This window comes from Vipera berus (assembly GCF_964194415.1).
Source record: "Vipera berus genome assembly, chromosome: 8".
Classification (NCBI taxonomy): Eukaryota; Metazoa; Chordata; class Lepidosauria; order Squamata; family Viperidae; genus Vipera; species Vipera berus.
Window position 1 is genome coordinate 10,132,392 of NC_138211.1, and position 14,502 is coordinate 10,146,893.

At 42.3% G+C, this 14,502-nt stretch overlaps 1 protein-coding gene across 1 annotated transcript in view; it reads right to left on the reverse strand.

Annotated features, from left to right (window-relative positions):
- ROBO4 (roundabout guidance receptor 4) overlaps window positions 1–14,502 on the reverse strand; it is a 49,760-nt gene that overhangs the window by 3,688 nt on the left and 31,570 nt on the right. The window contains exons 17-18 of the mRNA XM_081334091.1: window positions 10,217–10,456; window positions 2,481–2,887 (exon numbers count right to left, since the gene is read on the reverse strand). Of these exons, the coding sequence (XP_081190217.1) occupies window positions 2,481–2,887; window positions 10,217–10,456 (647 nt within the window). The remainder of the gene's footprint in view (window positions 1–2,480; window positions 2,888–10,216; window positions 10,457–14,502) is intronic.

The following is a 14,502-nucleotide window of genomic DNA, read 5'->3' on the forward strand; positions in this document are numbered from 1 at the left end:
CTGGATAAAGAGACATTCAAAGGTTGAAACCCCTCATTTCTCCCCCCCCTCCCCTGGAAATTTCAAATTGCCCTGATCCTAAATCCTTTTGTGTTTTGCACTGCAGGGATTGGAACACAAAATACAGGAATCTGGTTGTGAGATAGAGAGGGCCATAAGGATCAAGCAGCTTAAGGCTGGATGACAAAGAGGGATCTGGCTGAGTAACTGACAGAGCCGGGGAAAAGCTTCAAAGGAATCAATTAGAGAAGATGGAAATCTCATCTTTGCCTTTGAGGGAAGGTCCATCTGGCTGTTTTGCTCCAGGACTGCATATTTGTACCTGGAAGCCCTTTTTGCTCCTTCTCCTTCTTCTGAATTTGTTGGGTTTTTTTTGCTTCCTTGCCTGTGCCATCACTTTGGCATTTTCAGCTACACAATGTGTAGAAGGAGAGTGGGGGGGAACCCAAAGCAAAATCCTTATTCTAACAGCAACAGAGAATTACTGCAGTGATAAATCAAGTTCTGCTTTCCTGGCTGCCTACATTATTATCAGGAACAGAGATTGAATGGAAGTGCCCAGACCTGAACAGAAGATACTATATAAATCAACTTCTGTCCTTTCTAGAGCACATGCACACATACACACACACACAAACCCACTCCATTTCGCTCTCCCAAAGACCTTGGGCAGGTCAGGGGGAACCGACTCTGCTTCCACACTTGTAGGAAAAGTGGGGAAAGGTCCTGGTTTCACCTGCCAACATCTTGGGCCACCAAGTTAACTAACAACGAATGATGTTGCAACAACTGGCAAGGATCTCAATTTTATTTAACTGAACCGAACTAAAAGTGCGTTGAAAGGTTTTACTTCTCAACAAGTTGCAAATCTTCGGCACCAGAGAAGCCATTTGTTTTGCTATATCTGTTAATAATCCATCCTTGGTGATTCATGCTGGGTAAGAAGCCAGAAAACTTGCTTTCGTGCTGGGTATCTTTATCCTAATATCGTTGTGACTGACAGATAATGATTTTTCAGAATTTCAGGCAGGAGATTTATCTTAGATCCCCCTGGATGTACAGTAAGTGCCCTTCGATCAAGCCTTTCTCCAATTCTTCATTCTGCTCTTGTTTTCTAGCACTTTTAACTTCTTTGAAAAAATAAATAAATGAATGCCATGCAGAAAACTTCTGAAAATGTTTTCTACTAGTTCTCATCCATTAGATGAAAGTGAGCTTGCTTTTGACATTTCTTTCAAAGGAACAGAGAGCGATGGTGAATTTGTTATGACTGGAATTTGTTATTTTCTCACTTAGCAATGAAATGGACTAGAAATGAAACGTTCTGTTTTGCAATGGTCAATCTGCCACCCTGGGTTCCCATACCTTCATTTCAAAAAAAAAATGAATATATATATATATATTATTAATGGTGTCTTCTTAGAATTTTTGTTTTGCACATTTTGTTTGTTTGTTTGTTTTAGATTTTGGGAACTTCAGAGAGTTGGAGGATGGATACTAGCAAAGCACCCCAGACAAGCATCCTCCCCTGGCATCTCCAACCATAATGTCGGGTCAAAAATATCACCAAGAGAAGTAGAAAAGTAATTCTCGGTCCTACTGGGATTAAAATAAGAAAGAAGAAGCTTGTTTCTTAGGCGCACAATTAGCAGAGTCTAAAACAGGGCTAGGCAACCTCGGCTCTTTTATGACTCGTGGACATCAACTCACAGAATTCCTGAGTCAGCTCTAAAATTTAAAAGCAGAATGCTAGGATTATAGTTTGCACTGGAACTGTGCTGAAGGCATTCTGGAATCCTAGATGACCGAGGAGGTCTTCCTCCACAGACTCACTGACTTTGCAATGAAGGAAAAGTATATATCTATATCTATATCTATATCATCTATCTATATCCCTATCCCTATCCGTATCCCTATCCCTATCTATATCTCTATATCTCTATATCTCTCTATCTCTGTCTGTCTATCTATCTATCTATCTATCTATCTATCTATCTATCTATCTATCTATCTATCTATCCCTATCCCTCTCTCCTCTCTCTCTCTCTCTCTCTCTCTCTATCTATCTATCTATCTATCTCTCTATATATATCTATATCTATCTATCTATATCTATCTATCTCTATCTCTATCTATTTATCTCTCTCTCTCTCGATATAGATATAGAGATATAGATATAGTTATAGATATGTAGATATGTAGATATATAGATATAGATATAGATATAGATATAGATATAGATATAGATATAGATATAGATATAGATATAGATATAGATATAGATATAGATATAGATATAGATATAGATATAGATATAGATATAGATATAGATAGATACAGATACAGATACAGATACAGATATAGATATAGATATAGATATATAGATATATCTTGTCCTGTAATGGAGCACAGTTAACATTCAAACATAGTTTGGGATTCCATCCAATCTGATCAAGGGAAGGGCCAGATGCTGCTATTACCTGCCAAAGGTCTGTCCGCTTCCTTCTTGGTCAGCCCAAAGCAGAAACTGTCCACTGCCACTGCCAGGGCTTGAGCAAAATTGGCATCTAAGAGGAAGGAACCGTCTGAAGAGCTGACCAGGCTGCAGCGAGTGCTGGTGCCATTGTCCTCTGAAACAGATCCCCAGCCATTCACCAGGGAGCCTCCTAGGGAGGCCTCGTCTTCACTCAGGCTGGATGATGGCGTTTGACAGGAGCTGTGGAAGAATTTGGTGGATGAGCAGGGACCTTCCACCATGTTGGGATCCTCATCTTCATCCAACGGCTCGTTTTCCAGCAGCTCGATGGCCAGAGGACCACAGATATAGCCATAGCTGTGGGATGGAAAGAGGATGTGGGAAGTAGTTGAGTCGCTGTCCTCTGGCTCCCTTGGAAGAAAGGGAGGACAATGCTGGTGTTAGAACCTGAATCATAATGATAATAATAGCCACAGCAGCAATAGCAATAGCACTTAGACCTATATACCGCTTCAAAATGCTCTACAGCCCTCTCTAAGCGGTTTACAGAGTCCATATATTGCCCCCAACAATCTGGCTCCTCCTTTTACTGACCTCAGAAGGATGAAAGGCTGAGTCAACCTTGAGCAGGTCAGGATCGAACTCCCAGCGCTGGGCAGAGTTAGCCTACAATACTGTATTCTGGCCATTGTGCCACCATAGGCAGGCAGGCAGGCAGGCAGGCAGGCAGGCAGGCAGGCAGGCAGCCAGGAAGGAAGGAAGGAAGGAAGGAAGGAAGGAAGGAAGGAAGGAAGGAAGGAAGGAAGGAAGGGAGAGAAAGAAGGAAGTAGGGTAGGGAGGGAGGCAGACAGAGAGGGAGGAAGAGAAGGGAAAAGAGGGAGTAGGGTAGGGAGGGAAGGAAGAATAGCAATAGCACTTAGACTTATATACCCCTTCACAGTGCTCTACGGCCCTCTCTAAGCGGTTTACAGAGTCCATATATTGCCCCCAACAATCTGGGTCCTCCTTTTACTGACCTCAGAAGGATGAAAGGCTGAGTCAACCTTGAGCCAGCCAGCATCGAACTTCTGGCTGTGAGCAGTGAGTTAGCCTGCAATAATGCATTCTAACCACTGCGCCACCACGGCAGCCACAATTGCCACAGCAAATGAACAAAGCAAAATCCCAAAATAACTGGAGCGCCTCTTCAATTCCGTCACTGACATTGAAAAAAATCCACCATCAGTCAATTGCAAAAGGCCTCTTTACTTAGAACAGCTTACATCCTGCCCCAAGACCTTTGAACACCATCGTCTAACAGCAACCTTTGCCTACTGCAGGTCCTTGGAGAAGACTCGATAGGTGGGTAACAATGCCAAATCCAGTCTAAACATCTGGCTGATTGCGCGACAAACCGTAATAGCCACAGCAGCAGCTACAACAGCTGCACTAGCAAATGAACAAAATTAGGACAAAGAGTTCAGCATCCGATGAGCAAAGGCACTAAATGTGTTCTGGCACTGATTACGGTTTCTAAAAATGGCAAATGGATGGTGATGGGGCCTGCAGCGAATGCTGAGAGGGGAATTGCTAATTTTCATCCTTGCAGCAACCTGAGCTCAAACTTCAATCAATCGTGTTTGTTGTTTTTTTAAAAAATCCGGTCATAAACCAGCAAATAAAACAAGAAAATCCCAATTCACTAGGGTCAAAAGACAAAAAAAAATGCACCGTGTTGTAATACCACTGCATCAAGATTCATAACACAATATAAACAAACAAACAAGCACTCTGTGAACGCATCAGGAAAATAAAAGCTTCCAACTCTTCAGCCAGAACTGAAGAAGCTTCTTCGATGAGAAGCGAAACATTCTCAAGGCAAAAAAAAACAACCCACAAAAGTCCAGTTGCCTTTTGGAAAAGCATCTTTGGGGCAACCATGACCTGGATGATTGAGAATCTTCATAGACATTTTCAAAGGAGGGCAGCCAAATTAGAGGACAGATTTCAGCCTGGAAATACTATAATTGTATCCATTTATGATGGCGCTCATCACCAAAGAAAGAGGACTTTTCTGTGGCTAATCTTTCTTGCAGCTTTTCCACCACCATTCTGATGCTGTCAATCAAAAGGATCCCTAAACACACACACACACCCCACACACACACACCAGTTTCAGACAGGATAAGGGGTGCAATAGTGAAGGGAAGCAGATGGAACCATCTCCTTCTTCCCACTTAATCACTGGAGGTCTTCAGCCAGTGGTGAAGAAGGAACACACATCACTCCATGTGATGAGTTGTTTGGATTCATTGTGTCACAACTCCGAGGGTTAAACAGCAGAAAGTATAAGAAAGGAAAATCAGTTGTGCGTCGGTCTCCCATCAAACTGGCCAGTCATTTTCTCCCATGCAAGCCCTGCTGAACTGAATGGTTTAGGGGTGTGTGTGTGTGTGTTGCTTATCTACAAAAATGGAATGAAACAGTCCACAGCACATTACAGTGCTGACAAACAGCCTTAAGTCTTACTTGCTACCTCTACTTCGATTATTTATTCTGTCCATACCAAGACTTTCCACCAACTTACACTGCTCAAAAGTCATGCCATTTAAAAAAATGTTTTCCCGCCTCCAGTAAGTACTTTGTGGATGAAATCTTTTAATTTTTCTCCTTAAAAATTGTACCCTTTTTGCTATGGATCCTGGGCACAAACTCTCCCAAGTGACGCTGTCCTTAAAAGCTTTGTTGGAAAAATAATAATGCTTTTTATTATATTGTCTGCTTAATCATCTTCATTTTGCGGTTGCTTTCTTTAGTCAATGCTGCCCAATAAATAACTGGTAAGCTGAGAAGGAATTTAACCTTTCTATTAAGCATGCATGATCTTTTAAGCCAGTGTTTCTTAACTGGAAAATATGCAGACTTCGACTCCCAGAATTCCCCAACCACCATACCGGCTAACTGGGGGAATCTGGAAGTTGAAGTCCATGCATCTCCTGGTTGACAAAGTTGGGGGGGGAAACGGTCTTAAGCAAATGCAAATAATTCCGTGCTAAAGACTGGCCACAGATCTCCATAAAAATAACATTGCTGTTTACTGAAGAGAGGAGAAATGTAGGTGAAAATGCTGGCTCAGCTACTGAGACCCAGAAAGGAAAACCAATATTATAGAGGACTATTTTGGCTAGCAACCATGTGAGAGTCTTCATGTCTGGATTGCTCATCAGCTCAGTTAAAATACAAGGTCACTGAGGATGTTAAATTAACAAGATGGATGCCACTTAAACAAGGACATGTTGTTCTTCACTTCATTTCTTTATTTAGAAAATGATCAGGGCCACCTTTCTTCAATAAATAACTCTGCCGAGGCTGGTCATCAAGACAGAAGGGGAAAAAAACAACCCTGCATGATAAAACTCTGTAGAACAAAACAAAAATGCAATTAAAAGAATGAACAAAATATAACAAAGGCTTTGCAGGACTAACCAAGAAGATAAGAGCGTACATATTGTTTTCCACTAACATTGTGACCGTAATTTCTGGGATAATCCACAGTTGAATATTCCTCAATATTTGTCTCATTGGAAAAGACCCTGATATTGGGAAAGAGGGAAGGCAAAAGGAGAAAGGGAGGATGAGGATGAGAGGATGATTAGGTAGTGTCTTGATTAGAGAGTGTCATGATTAGATAGTGTCATTGATGCAGTGAAAGTGAACTTGGGCAAACTCCAGGAGACAGTGGAGGACAGTGGGGCCTGGCATGCTATGCTCCACAGGGTCACAAAGAGTCGGACACAACTTAGCAATTGAACAACAACAACAGTGTTTCTACATGTCAGTCTAATTCACTCCATAATCATCTTGCTGTTCTGGTAAGGAAACCTTACCACTCACGGTACTCCACTTATGGAGTCCTATCCCCATTACCTTTCTTTGACAGATAAATGTATTAGTTCACTTTAAATGTGGTAGAGAAATCCACCCACCGTGGGGGCCTTTGGTGAAGTAGAACCCCCCTGGATATTTGCCCCCAAATCCCACCTAGAAAGAAAGAGCCCATCGCTCTTTTCATTCTGACCTGGGAGATCTTCAATTCCTAGGTTCCAGACCTAACAAAGAATCCCTCAAAATCCAAGTTAAAAGCTGTTTTAAAAGTTATTAGGTGTTTCAGTCATCAAGGGAGGCATTGGCGTGGCAACCAAATCCTCTCCTCCCCCTGTCTTACCAATCTATAGGGCACAATATATGTATGAATAACTGTCTGCTGGGTTTTTTCACCACTCCGTAACCACAGCTCAGATCTTAAGGGATGGGAAACATTTTTGTCACCAGCCCTGAATGCAACTACCTCCAGATCAAACACTGCACTCAACCCACATCCTGCCCTAAAGTTTTCAGAAATAGCAGACTAGCATTAAAAGAGGGTGTGGTGAATGCTCCAGAAAGCCCACCTCAGAGGTAAGAGGGACCACAAAGGCTTCCAAGACTGGGCCTATCCTCCTGAACACAAAAGGGGCAAACAAGTTGGTGCAGATCTGCCTGTGTTGTGTCTCAGTACTTGGCCATGTGGAATTCTTCAAGACTTTGGGGTGAGGGACCAAGCCACAGATTTTTGCAACTCATTCAAAAAAAATGTTTGGAATAAGAATAATGTGTTAAAATAAAATATTAGCTTTCTTATCCAGCAGTTGTATTTTGGAGACTGTAGATTGTAACGTAGTAAGGTAATTTAATGTAAAAAGAGCTCTGAGCATGGCTGATCAAGTACCTCTCTTTTTTGTGGGTGCTCTGGAACTTCTATTCCAAATGGATTGCACATATCCAGTGTAGAAAGGACACTTAAGCCAAGAACTCTAACCAACTCTGGCTTCATAATGGCTTGGATTTCAGAACTGTGTTACTTTAAAATCCAGTTCTGCCTACTTACATGGATGCTTTGGATGGTGGCATCTACAGGCAGATGAGCACAAAAGATTGTCTCTGAAATTTCCATCATCCATGAGAAATTAATTAAAGCAACCCATTTCCTACAACTGTATAATAGAAGGGATGTAAAACTCCATGGCAGCATTTTTCAACTGTGACAGCATGAAGAGGTGTGGACTTCAAGTCCCAGAATTCCCTAGCCAGCATGCTTTGGCTGGGGAATTCTGGGGCTTGAAGTCCACACCTCTTCATGATGCTGAGGGTGAGAAACACTATTCTATATAGGAGATGGAATGGGAGGTCACAGAAACAATAACTAATAGTAAGTCTTCTAATAGTTGTTGTTCTACTAAATTGCAGAGGCAGTAGCAGAACACTAAAATGTGTGTTTTGCAATAAAACTAAGTTAAGCATTTGAGTAGCTTTTGAATGCTTAGGCTACAACTTTAACGAGATTTTTTTTCCTCACAGAAATCACTTCATTTGTCCCTGCAGAAGGTAGAGTTTAATATTAGTCAAAACTAAAATAACCCTGCCACTTCAGGCACAAGGGAAGTATACTAGTACATTTTTCTGTGCCTCAAGAGGAGATGTGGCTTGGAATGTCACTGGCACCCAAAATCAGCTGAAGATTGTTAAACATTGCCGAAAACATTAAGTTGGCAGCCGTTAGCCCGCCTAGGGTTTACAAAGAGCTGTAATTATCTCAGTGGAGTCACTGTGCTTCCCATAAAATCTGCTACTTCGTGTCACAGCCCCAGTTACCAAAGTGTAAGGACTCAGCCTTATGGGACAGGCTGTCCTCAAACCACCAAAACAGCAGTTATGGGACATTTGTTTTTGCAGTTGGTAGGCTGGAGCTGGGGCTTTATGTCCAATTTCCTTAAGTCCAGGATTCCTTGGAGATCTTTGGATTTCCATGGAGTCTTGCCTGTCTACAAGGCGAAGTCCCCAAAGTGCTTTTTCAAAAGGCAACTGGACTTTGCTTTTGCTTGAAGACATTTCACTTCTCATCCAAGAAGCTTCTTGGGTTCTGACTGAACAGTGGGGAATGGAAGGATTTATATTCCTTTGCAGTCATTAGTATTCTTTCTGAGAGTCATTGTGGCCACTTGGAGGTTTATCTGTGCCCTCAGGGTCAGCTGAATAGTGCAAATGGGTGTGGAACTTTCTTAGAACTGAAGGTTCTGTGTTGTAAATACTCATATTTACAACCACGACCTGGATGACTGAGAATCTCCATAGACACACAAGATGAAGAGAAAGAGGCATGGAATCAGACTGGGATGTGGCCACTATTCACGGATAATCCTGGAGCCACAAGGCCAGATGTACCAGTGACCATTTCCGCATTCTTTCATTAGGAATATTGAAATGGGAGTGAAAGTGTTCTCTGCTGTACAGTTCCATTCTTGTTTACCATAACTAGTCCAAGCCAACTTCCTTGATGCGGACGTGGGCAACGTATACTAAGGATTAGTGCAGATTTTGAGTCAATTCATGCTCGTTCCAAGGATAGCTCTGGACTATTCATTTCTCTTTCAGTTTATTTGCATTGACAGCACATCATTGATGTAGGCTGATCTCAGAAAAGTGGGACTGACCGGATGTACTTCGATGAGAGTTCAACAAGAAATCTCAGTGCGGTAGGCTAGTATGTGCTCATAAAACCACCAATGATAGCTAGTTCTCATAGGGTCACAGCCTGATAATCAGATCTGGCAGTTATCTGGCTGTTCCAAAAACAAGGAACAGAAACAATGAAACTTGTCTCTCCTAGAGTTGCTTTTAATCATGAGCAGGAGAAATATTTATAATGGCTTCTTCATCTTTCTACAATGAATCTCTTTATTTTTTTCCCCATCTAGCTTGCCAGAGAGAGCTTGACTCAACCACAACTTTGTGTCAGGAATTTTAAAGAATAACCAAGTTTCAATTTTAATATTCGCACGAATGCATGATCTCCATTTTTTTCTGACTATAAATACATATTATATAAATGGAATCTGCCTGTTGGCACGTAACTGGGAATTAAAAATAACCTAAAACTGTATAGCATGCAAAAAGGAGAACATATTGGGCAAAATAATACATTAAAATAAATATGCCATATGCCATCTTATGCGCACTTGTTTAAAAATAAAGCTCTTGAAGCAAAAATAGAATGATTCAAAATTAGGATTAGATGAAGGAAACACGGAGGGAATACTAAATCTGAAAGATACATCAAACTCTATGTTTCTGAATGCAAGGAGCTGACTGTTTAGGGTCTGGGACAGGGGTAGGCAACCTTGGCTCTTTTATGACTCGTGGACTTTAACTCCCAGAATTCCCGAGCCAGCATGGCTGGCTCAGGAATTTTGGGAGTTGAAGTCCACGAGTCATAAAAGAGCCAAGGTTGCCTACCCCTGGTCTAGGACAATTCCACATGGACAACTCAGTGCAGCAACCCCGCTTGGCCAACTTGCCATGGACAACTCACTGTAGCCAACTCACGGCGGGACAACTCTCCATAGCCAATTCAACACAGGACAACTCACCACAAAACAAGGACAGGATACTAATATCAAATAAATGGGGGGAATAGAATAATTAAAGAAAGGATACAAAATGAAATGTGAATGACAAAAATTAAAATACTTTTTAAAAATTATTTTAAATACTTAAATTGAATTGTTGAATCATCCCACCACAAGTTGTCCTGCCTTGAGTTGGCTGTGGTGAGCTCACCATGGCGAGTTGGTCTCACCAAGTTGTCCTGTTCTGGACTATGCCCTGTTCTCACCTAAACTGTTCTTACTGAACGTTGAACTTTGATGTTTGGTAAATGTTTACCTCTGACAATCAGTTTCTGTGCTGAGTTCTAGGTATTCTGCTACCTCTTCTGGGGTGAGAACTGTTTCCTGGTCATCGCTGAGAGATACGGGGACTGAAAGTCCAGAAAGCTGGTTGTAAGGCAAGGTGGGGAAGGATTGGTTTTCATCTGGAGTCTCTTTGATCGTCTTCACCGAATCTTTATCCAGCTGCTGATTCATGAAGTCCTCTGGGGGATCAAAGTAGCATGTACAGGAGCACCTGAGAAACAGACAGTGAATGACTGGCAAATAGTTTCTCTCTTTAAATGAATGACAAAAGAACAACTCAAAATAGGGCAAAAGAGGCCATTTCTCTATGCTTTCAGCTAACTTTGTTTTGAGGAGCTTATACACACGTTTTGGTTGCATGTGAGTGGGGAATCGCAGGATTTGTGGTCTTGATTACAAACCTGAGGATACCAGGGAAGGCTGATCTAGCATCGTAGAGTCCAGATTCCTTCATGTCCTCTCACCTATGAGCATCTGAATACTAGTAACTTGGAAATGTTCGAGACCTGAGCATTGCACAAGTGGGTAAGCTCCCGTTACTTGCCCCAGCTTGTGCCAACCTAGCAGTTGGAAAGCATACGGATGCAAGTAGAGAAATAGGTACCACTTAGATGGGAGGGTAACAGAGCTCCGTGATGTCAAGCTGGCCACAAGACCACAGAAAGGTCTTTGGACAGTGCTGGCTCAGTGACTTTGAAATGGAGATGAGCACTGCCCCTAGAGTTGGCAACGACTAGCGGAGTAAAATACACAAGGACTCCTTTACCTTTACCCTTTCTCCTTCCCAGCATGTCAAGCTAGGTAGCAACCACCTGACAGTGTATCCAGCCTACCATTCTCACCTCCTTGGTCAAGTTACACATTTATAGCAGATTTCCTGAACTGAAGATCTCTCTTTTACAAGTCTGCCAGGAGCTGTGAATGATTTCAGAATCGGAAGCGTGCCTGGCTGAGGAATTCTGGGAGTTAAAGTCCACGAGTCATAAAAGGGCCAGGTTTGAAGACCCCTGGGCTACACCATCACTTGTAAAGTTGTCCCTCAGCCCTTGTCTCTATCTCTCCCTACCTCTAAAGAGCAGGCCAAGTTAGCAACAGCCTTTGTCACTTGCGCATCAGTACATTGTGCCTGCCACCTTACACAAACCTGAAACAAGCACCTTAAAAATAACATTCCTGTGTGAAGTCCGATAAAAGGTTCCAGGTGCTGCTACAGTTCTATTCTCAAAGAACTGGAAATAATACTTTTCCAATTATGCATTTCATTTATATCATTAGGAATATAGAATAACAGAGTGGTAAGGGACCTTGGAGGTCTTCTAGTCCAACCCCCTGCTCAGGCAGGAAACCCTATACCATTTCAGACAAATGGTTGTCCAATCTGTTCTTGAAAACTTCCAGTGTTGGAGCACCCACAACTTCTGGAGGCAAGTCATTCCACTGAATAATTGTTCTGTCAGGAAATATCTCCTCAGTTCTAGGTTGCTTCTCTCCTTGATTTCCACCCATTAGACCTCAGAACTTAAAGTCAGCATCTTGCTGGCTCACATAATGACAGGCGGAGGTGAAAATCTTTCAGGCAACATAGACACTACCAGGCTGCTGTTATTGCCTAGAAGTCGTCTACTTGTTCTAACCAAACAAAACAAACATATCACTTAGTTGAGCAGGCAGACTAGGTAGCACAAAAACCTATTCAAATTTCAGCTACAGCTGCCAACTTACATTCCAAGGGACATCACACAGAAATCCACTCAACAAGACAATTCTTCGAGGAAATTAAAATGAGTCTGCTTCGTCCTTAAGACGTCTCTCTCTGCTCAAGCCCGTCTCTGAATATTTGTTGCTTGTCTTGAGTTTAGCAACATTATATGAATGCTTCTATTGGATTTTATGTAATTGCTTAACTCATGCTTTATATTTTTCCTTGGTACATCACAAAGGATTTATGCTAACCATAAGTGACTTAGAAAGATTTTTAAATCAATAAATAAAATTAAGTAACTCCATTTCCTCTCTGCTGCAAAATGCTGCAGTGTCAGAAAACCAGAGGAGATGGGGCAGTATGTTCACTTCTAAACATCTTCTAGACAGTTTTAGAGAGAAGAGCAATCAAAATAGCTGTGACGCTTCTGTTCACATATCCTTTCTGTAGATTAGAAGTATAGTTTTTAGGTTCTTATATCCCACACTCCCCTAAGATTATGTGTTCTTAAATAGAAAGAAGTCTTTTTTTAAAAGGAACTCTCATCATTCAATTAACAATTATAACAGAATAACAGAGCTGGAAGGGACCCTGGAGGTCTTCTAGTCCATCCACCATAATAATATCTATTAGGGCATAAAATTCTAGTCTGGCAAGATTCTGCCATTAGAAGTAGACTAATAAAGGAGGAAGAGGGTAGAATAGCATGTTTTCAATCCAACTGGTCTTCAAGTCATAGACCTAGTGTAACACTGTGGATCTAAATTGCCCTAATGAGACAAAACATTCGCTTGGAAATAGCCATCGCAGAATTTACACACGCAAGACAGATATCATGCTTTGTAAATAGAGAAGCAAGATGTAGAATCATGTGGACTTATTCTGTTTAACCTATATAATCCCAATCAGGTTTCAAAGCCGAAGAGCCAGCGCTTGTCTGAGGACATCTCCGTGGTCATGTGGCCGGCATGACTAGAGGCCAAAGGCGCACGGAACGCTGTTACCTTCCCACCGTAGCGGTCCCTATTTTTCTACTTGCATTTTTACGTGCTTTCGAACTGCTAGGTTGGCAGAAGCTGGAACGAGTAACAGGCGCTTACTCTGTTACGCAGCACTCGGGATTCGACCCGCCAAACTGCCGACCATCTGATCGACAAGCTCAGCGTCCTAACCCACTGAGCCACAGCATCCCTCTCAATCAGATATACAGACATTGAAATTCATCCATCCAGCTCCGAGTTTAGTTCCATACTCAAGCAGCTCTTTGGGCAAGCAGACATGTTTCGCCTGCTGAACAAAAGGGGCCAGCGTTTTATGCGAAATAGGATCTGTCCCCCTTTTTCCCTTATTTAAGTGTATCTGTAATCTTGGGATCATCTGAACTACTGGACTTACCAGCCTGTTCTTCTCCATGACCAGAAAGCAAAGTTTGGGACATGCGCAGGGGCCTGATGTCAAAGATAGGAGAAACCCCAGAAAATGGACCTCCGCCACTCCCATTACACAAACCCTACTCTGCTCTCCTTTGCAACCAAATGAATTTTCAACAGAGCGGTCAATTATTGTGTAATTGCCCATAAATTTAAAATGACACCAAAATTATTTCATGCAAGATCCAAGGACAACGTTTTTTCTCTACGTAAATGTGGGATTCAAAGGGGCAGCAAAAAAAAAAGGATGGAGTCAGCTGATATTTCACTAATGGATTGATTTACTTGCCTGGAATGATAATTGCCCATTTACTTAAATAGCTGGGCACTTGTACAGAGGGCTGCCCCGTCCAATGAGAAATGGTCCCTTCTAGCCAGGCACGGATTCATCCCATGATTTGTAGCTTTTTAAGTGCAAAATAGGGAGACAGGATAGTTGGGATTCATTTCCCAACCACATTTGTTCCTGCCACCCCGATGATCCATCATAGTGGGTGCCTGTGAATAATATGCAAAGTATGTAGATTTGCCTACTTGGTGCTAGAGGAAGTAGCAGGCAATTTATTCTCGCATCTGGCACAACCAGAAGATGAGTCAGCATACGGTGAACTCTGAGTTTGCTGCAAGGTGGCTCTCTATTAAAAGTTAGATGAGAAGCAGAAGAGACACTGTTCGGTGGGGAGTTGCAAGCCAACCACCATCTTGTGAATTCTCACCTGAGCAAAAGCACGGAGTTGAAGTGTTGGGTCATCAGTTGTTAGCCTAACTCAGGGGTGTCGAACTCGCAACGTCGCATGACGTGTCGCGACGTATCGAGACTTTTCCCCCATTGCTGGCAATGGGGTGGGCGTGGTTTTGGCGTGATGCATCCGGCCTGCGGGCTGGCAATTTGACATCCCTGGCCTAACTGACTGGGAGGGAAAGTGTTTTAAAAACGATGTCTTCTTAGTGCTCTTTAACAGAGTTAGTAACAGATGAACAGAGCTGGAATGGACTTTGGAGATCTTCTAGTCCAGCTCCCTGCTCAGAGCTTGGTGGTTTGCATGTAGACGTTTTGTTACCAAACTAGGAAACATCATCAGTGCCAATGAGTGTGAGGTTTGCTCCCTGTATGTACTACAGTAG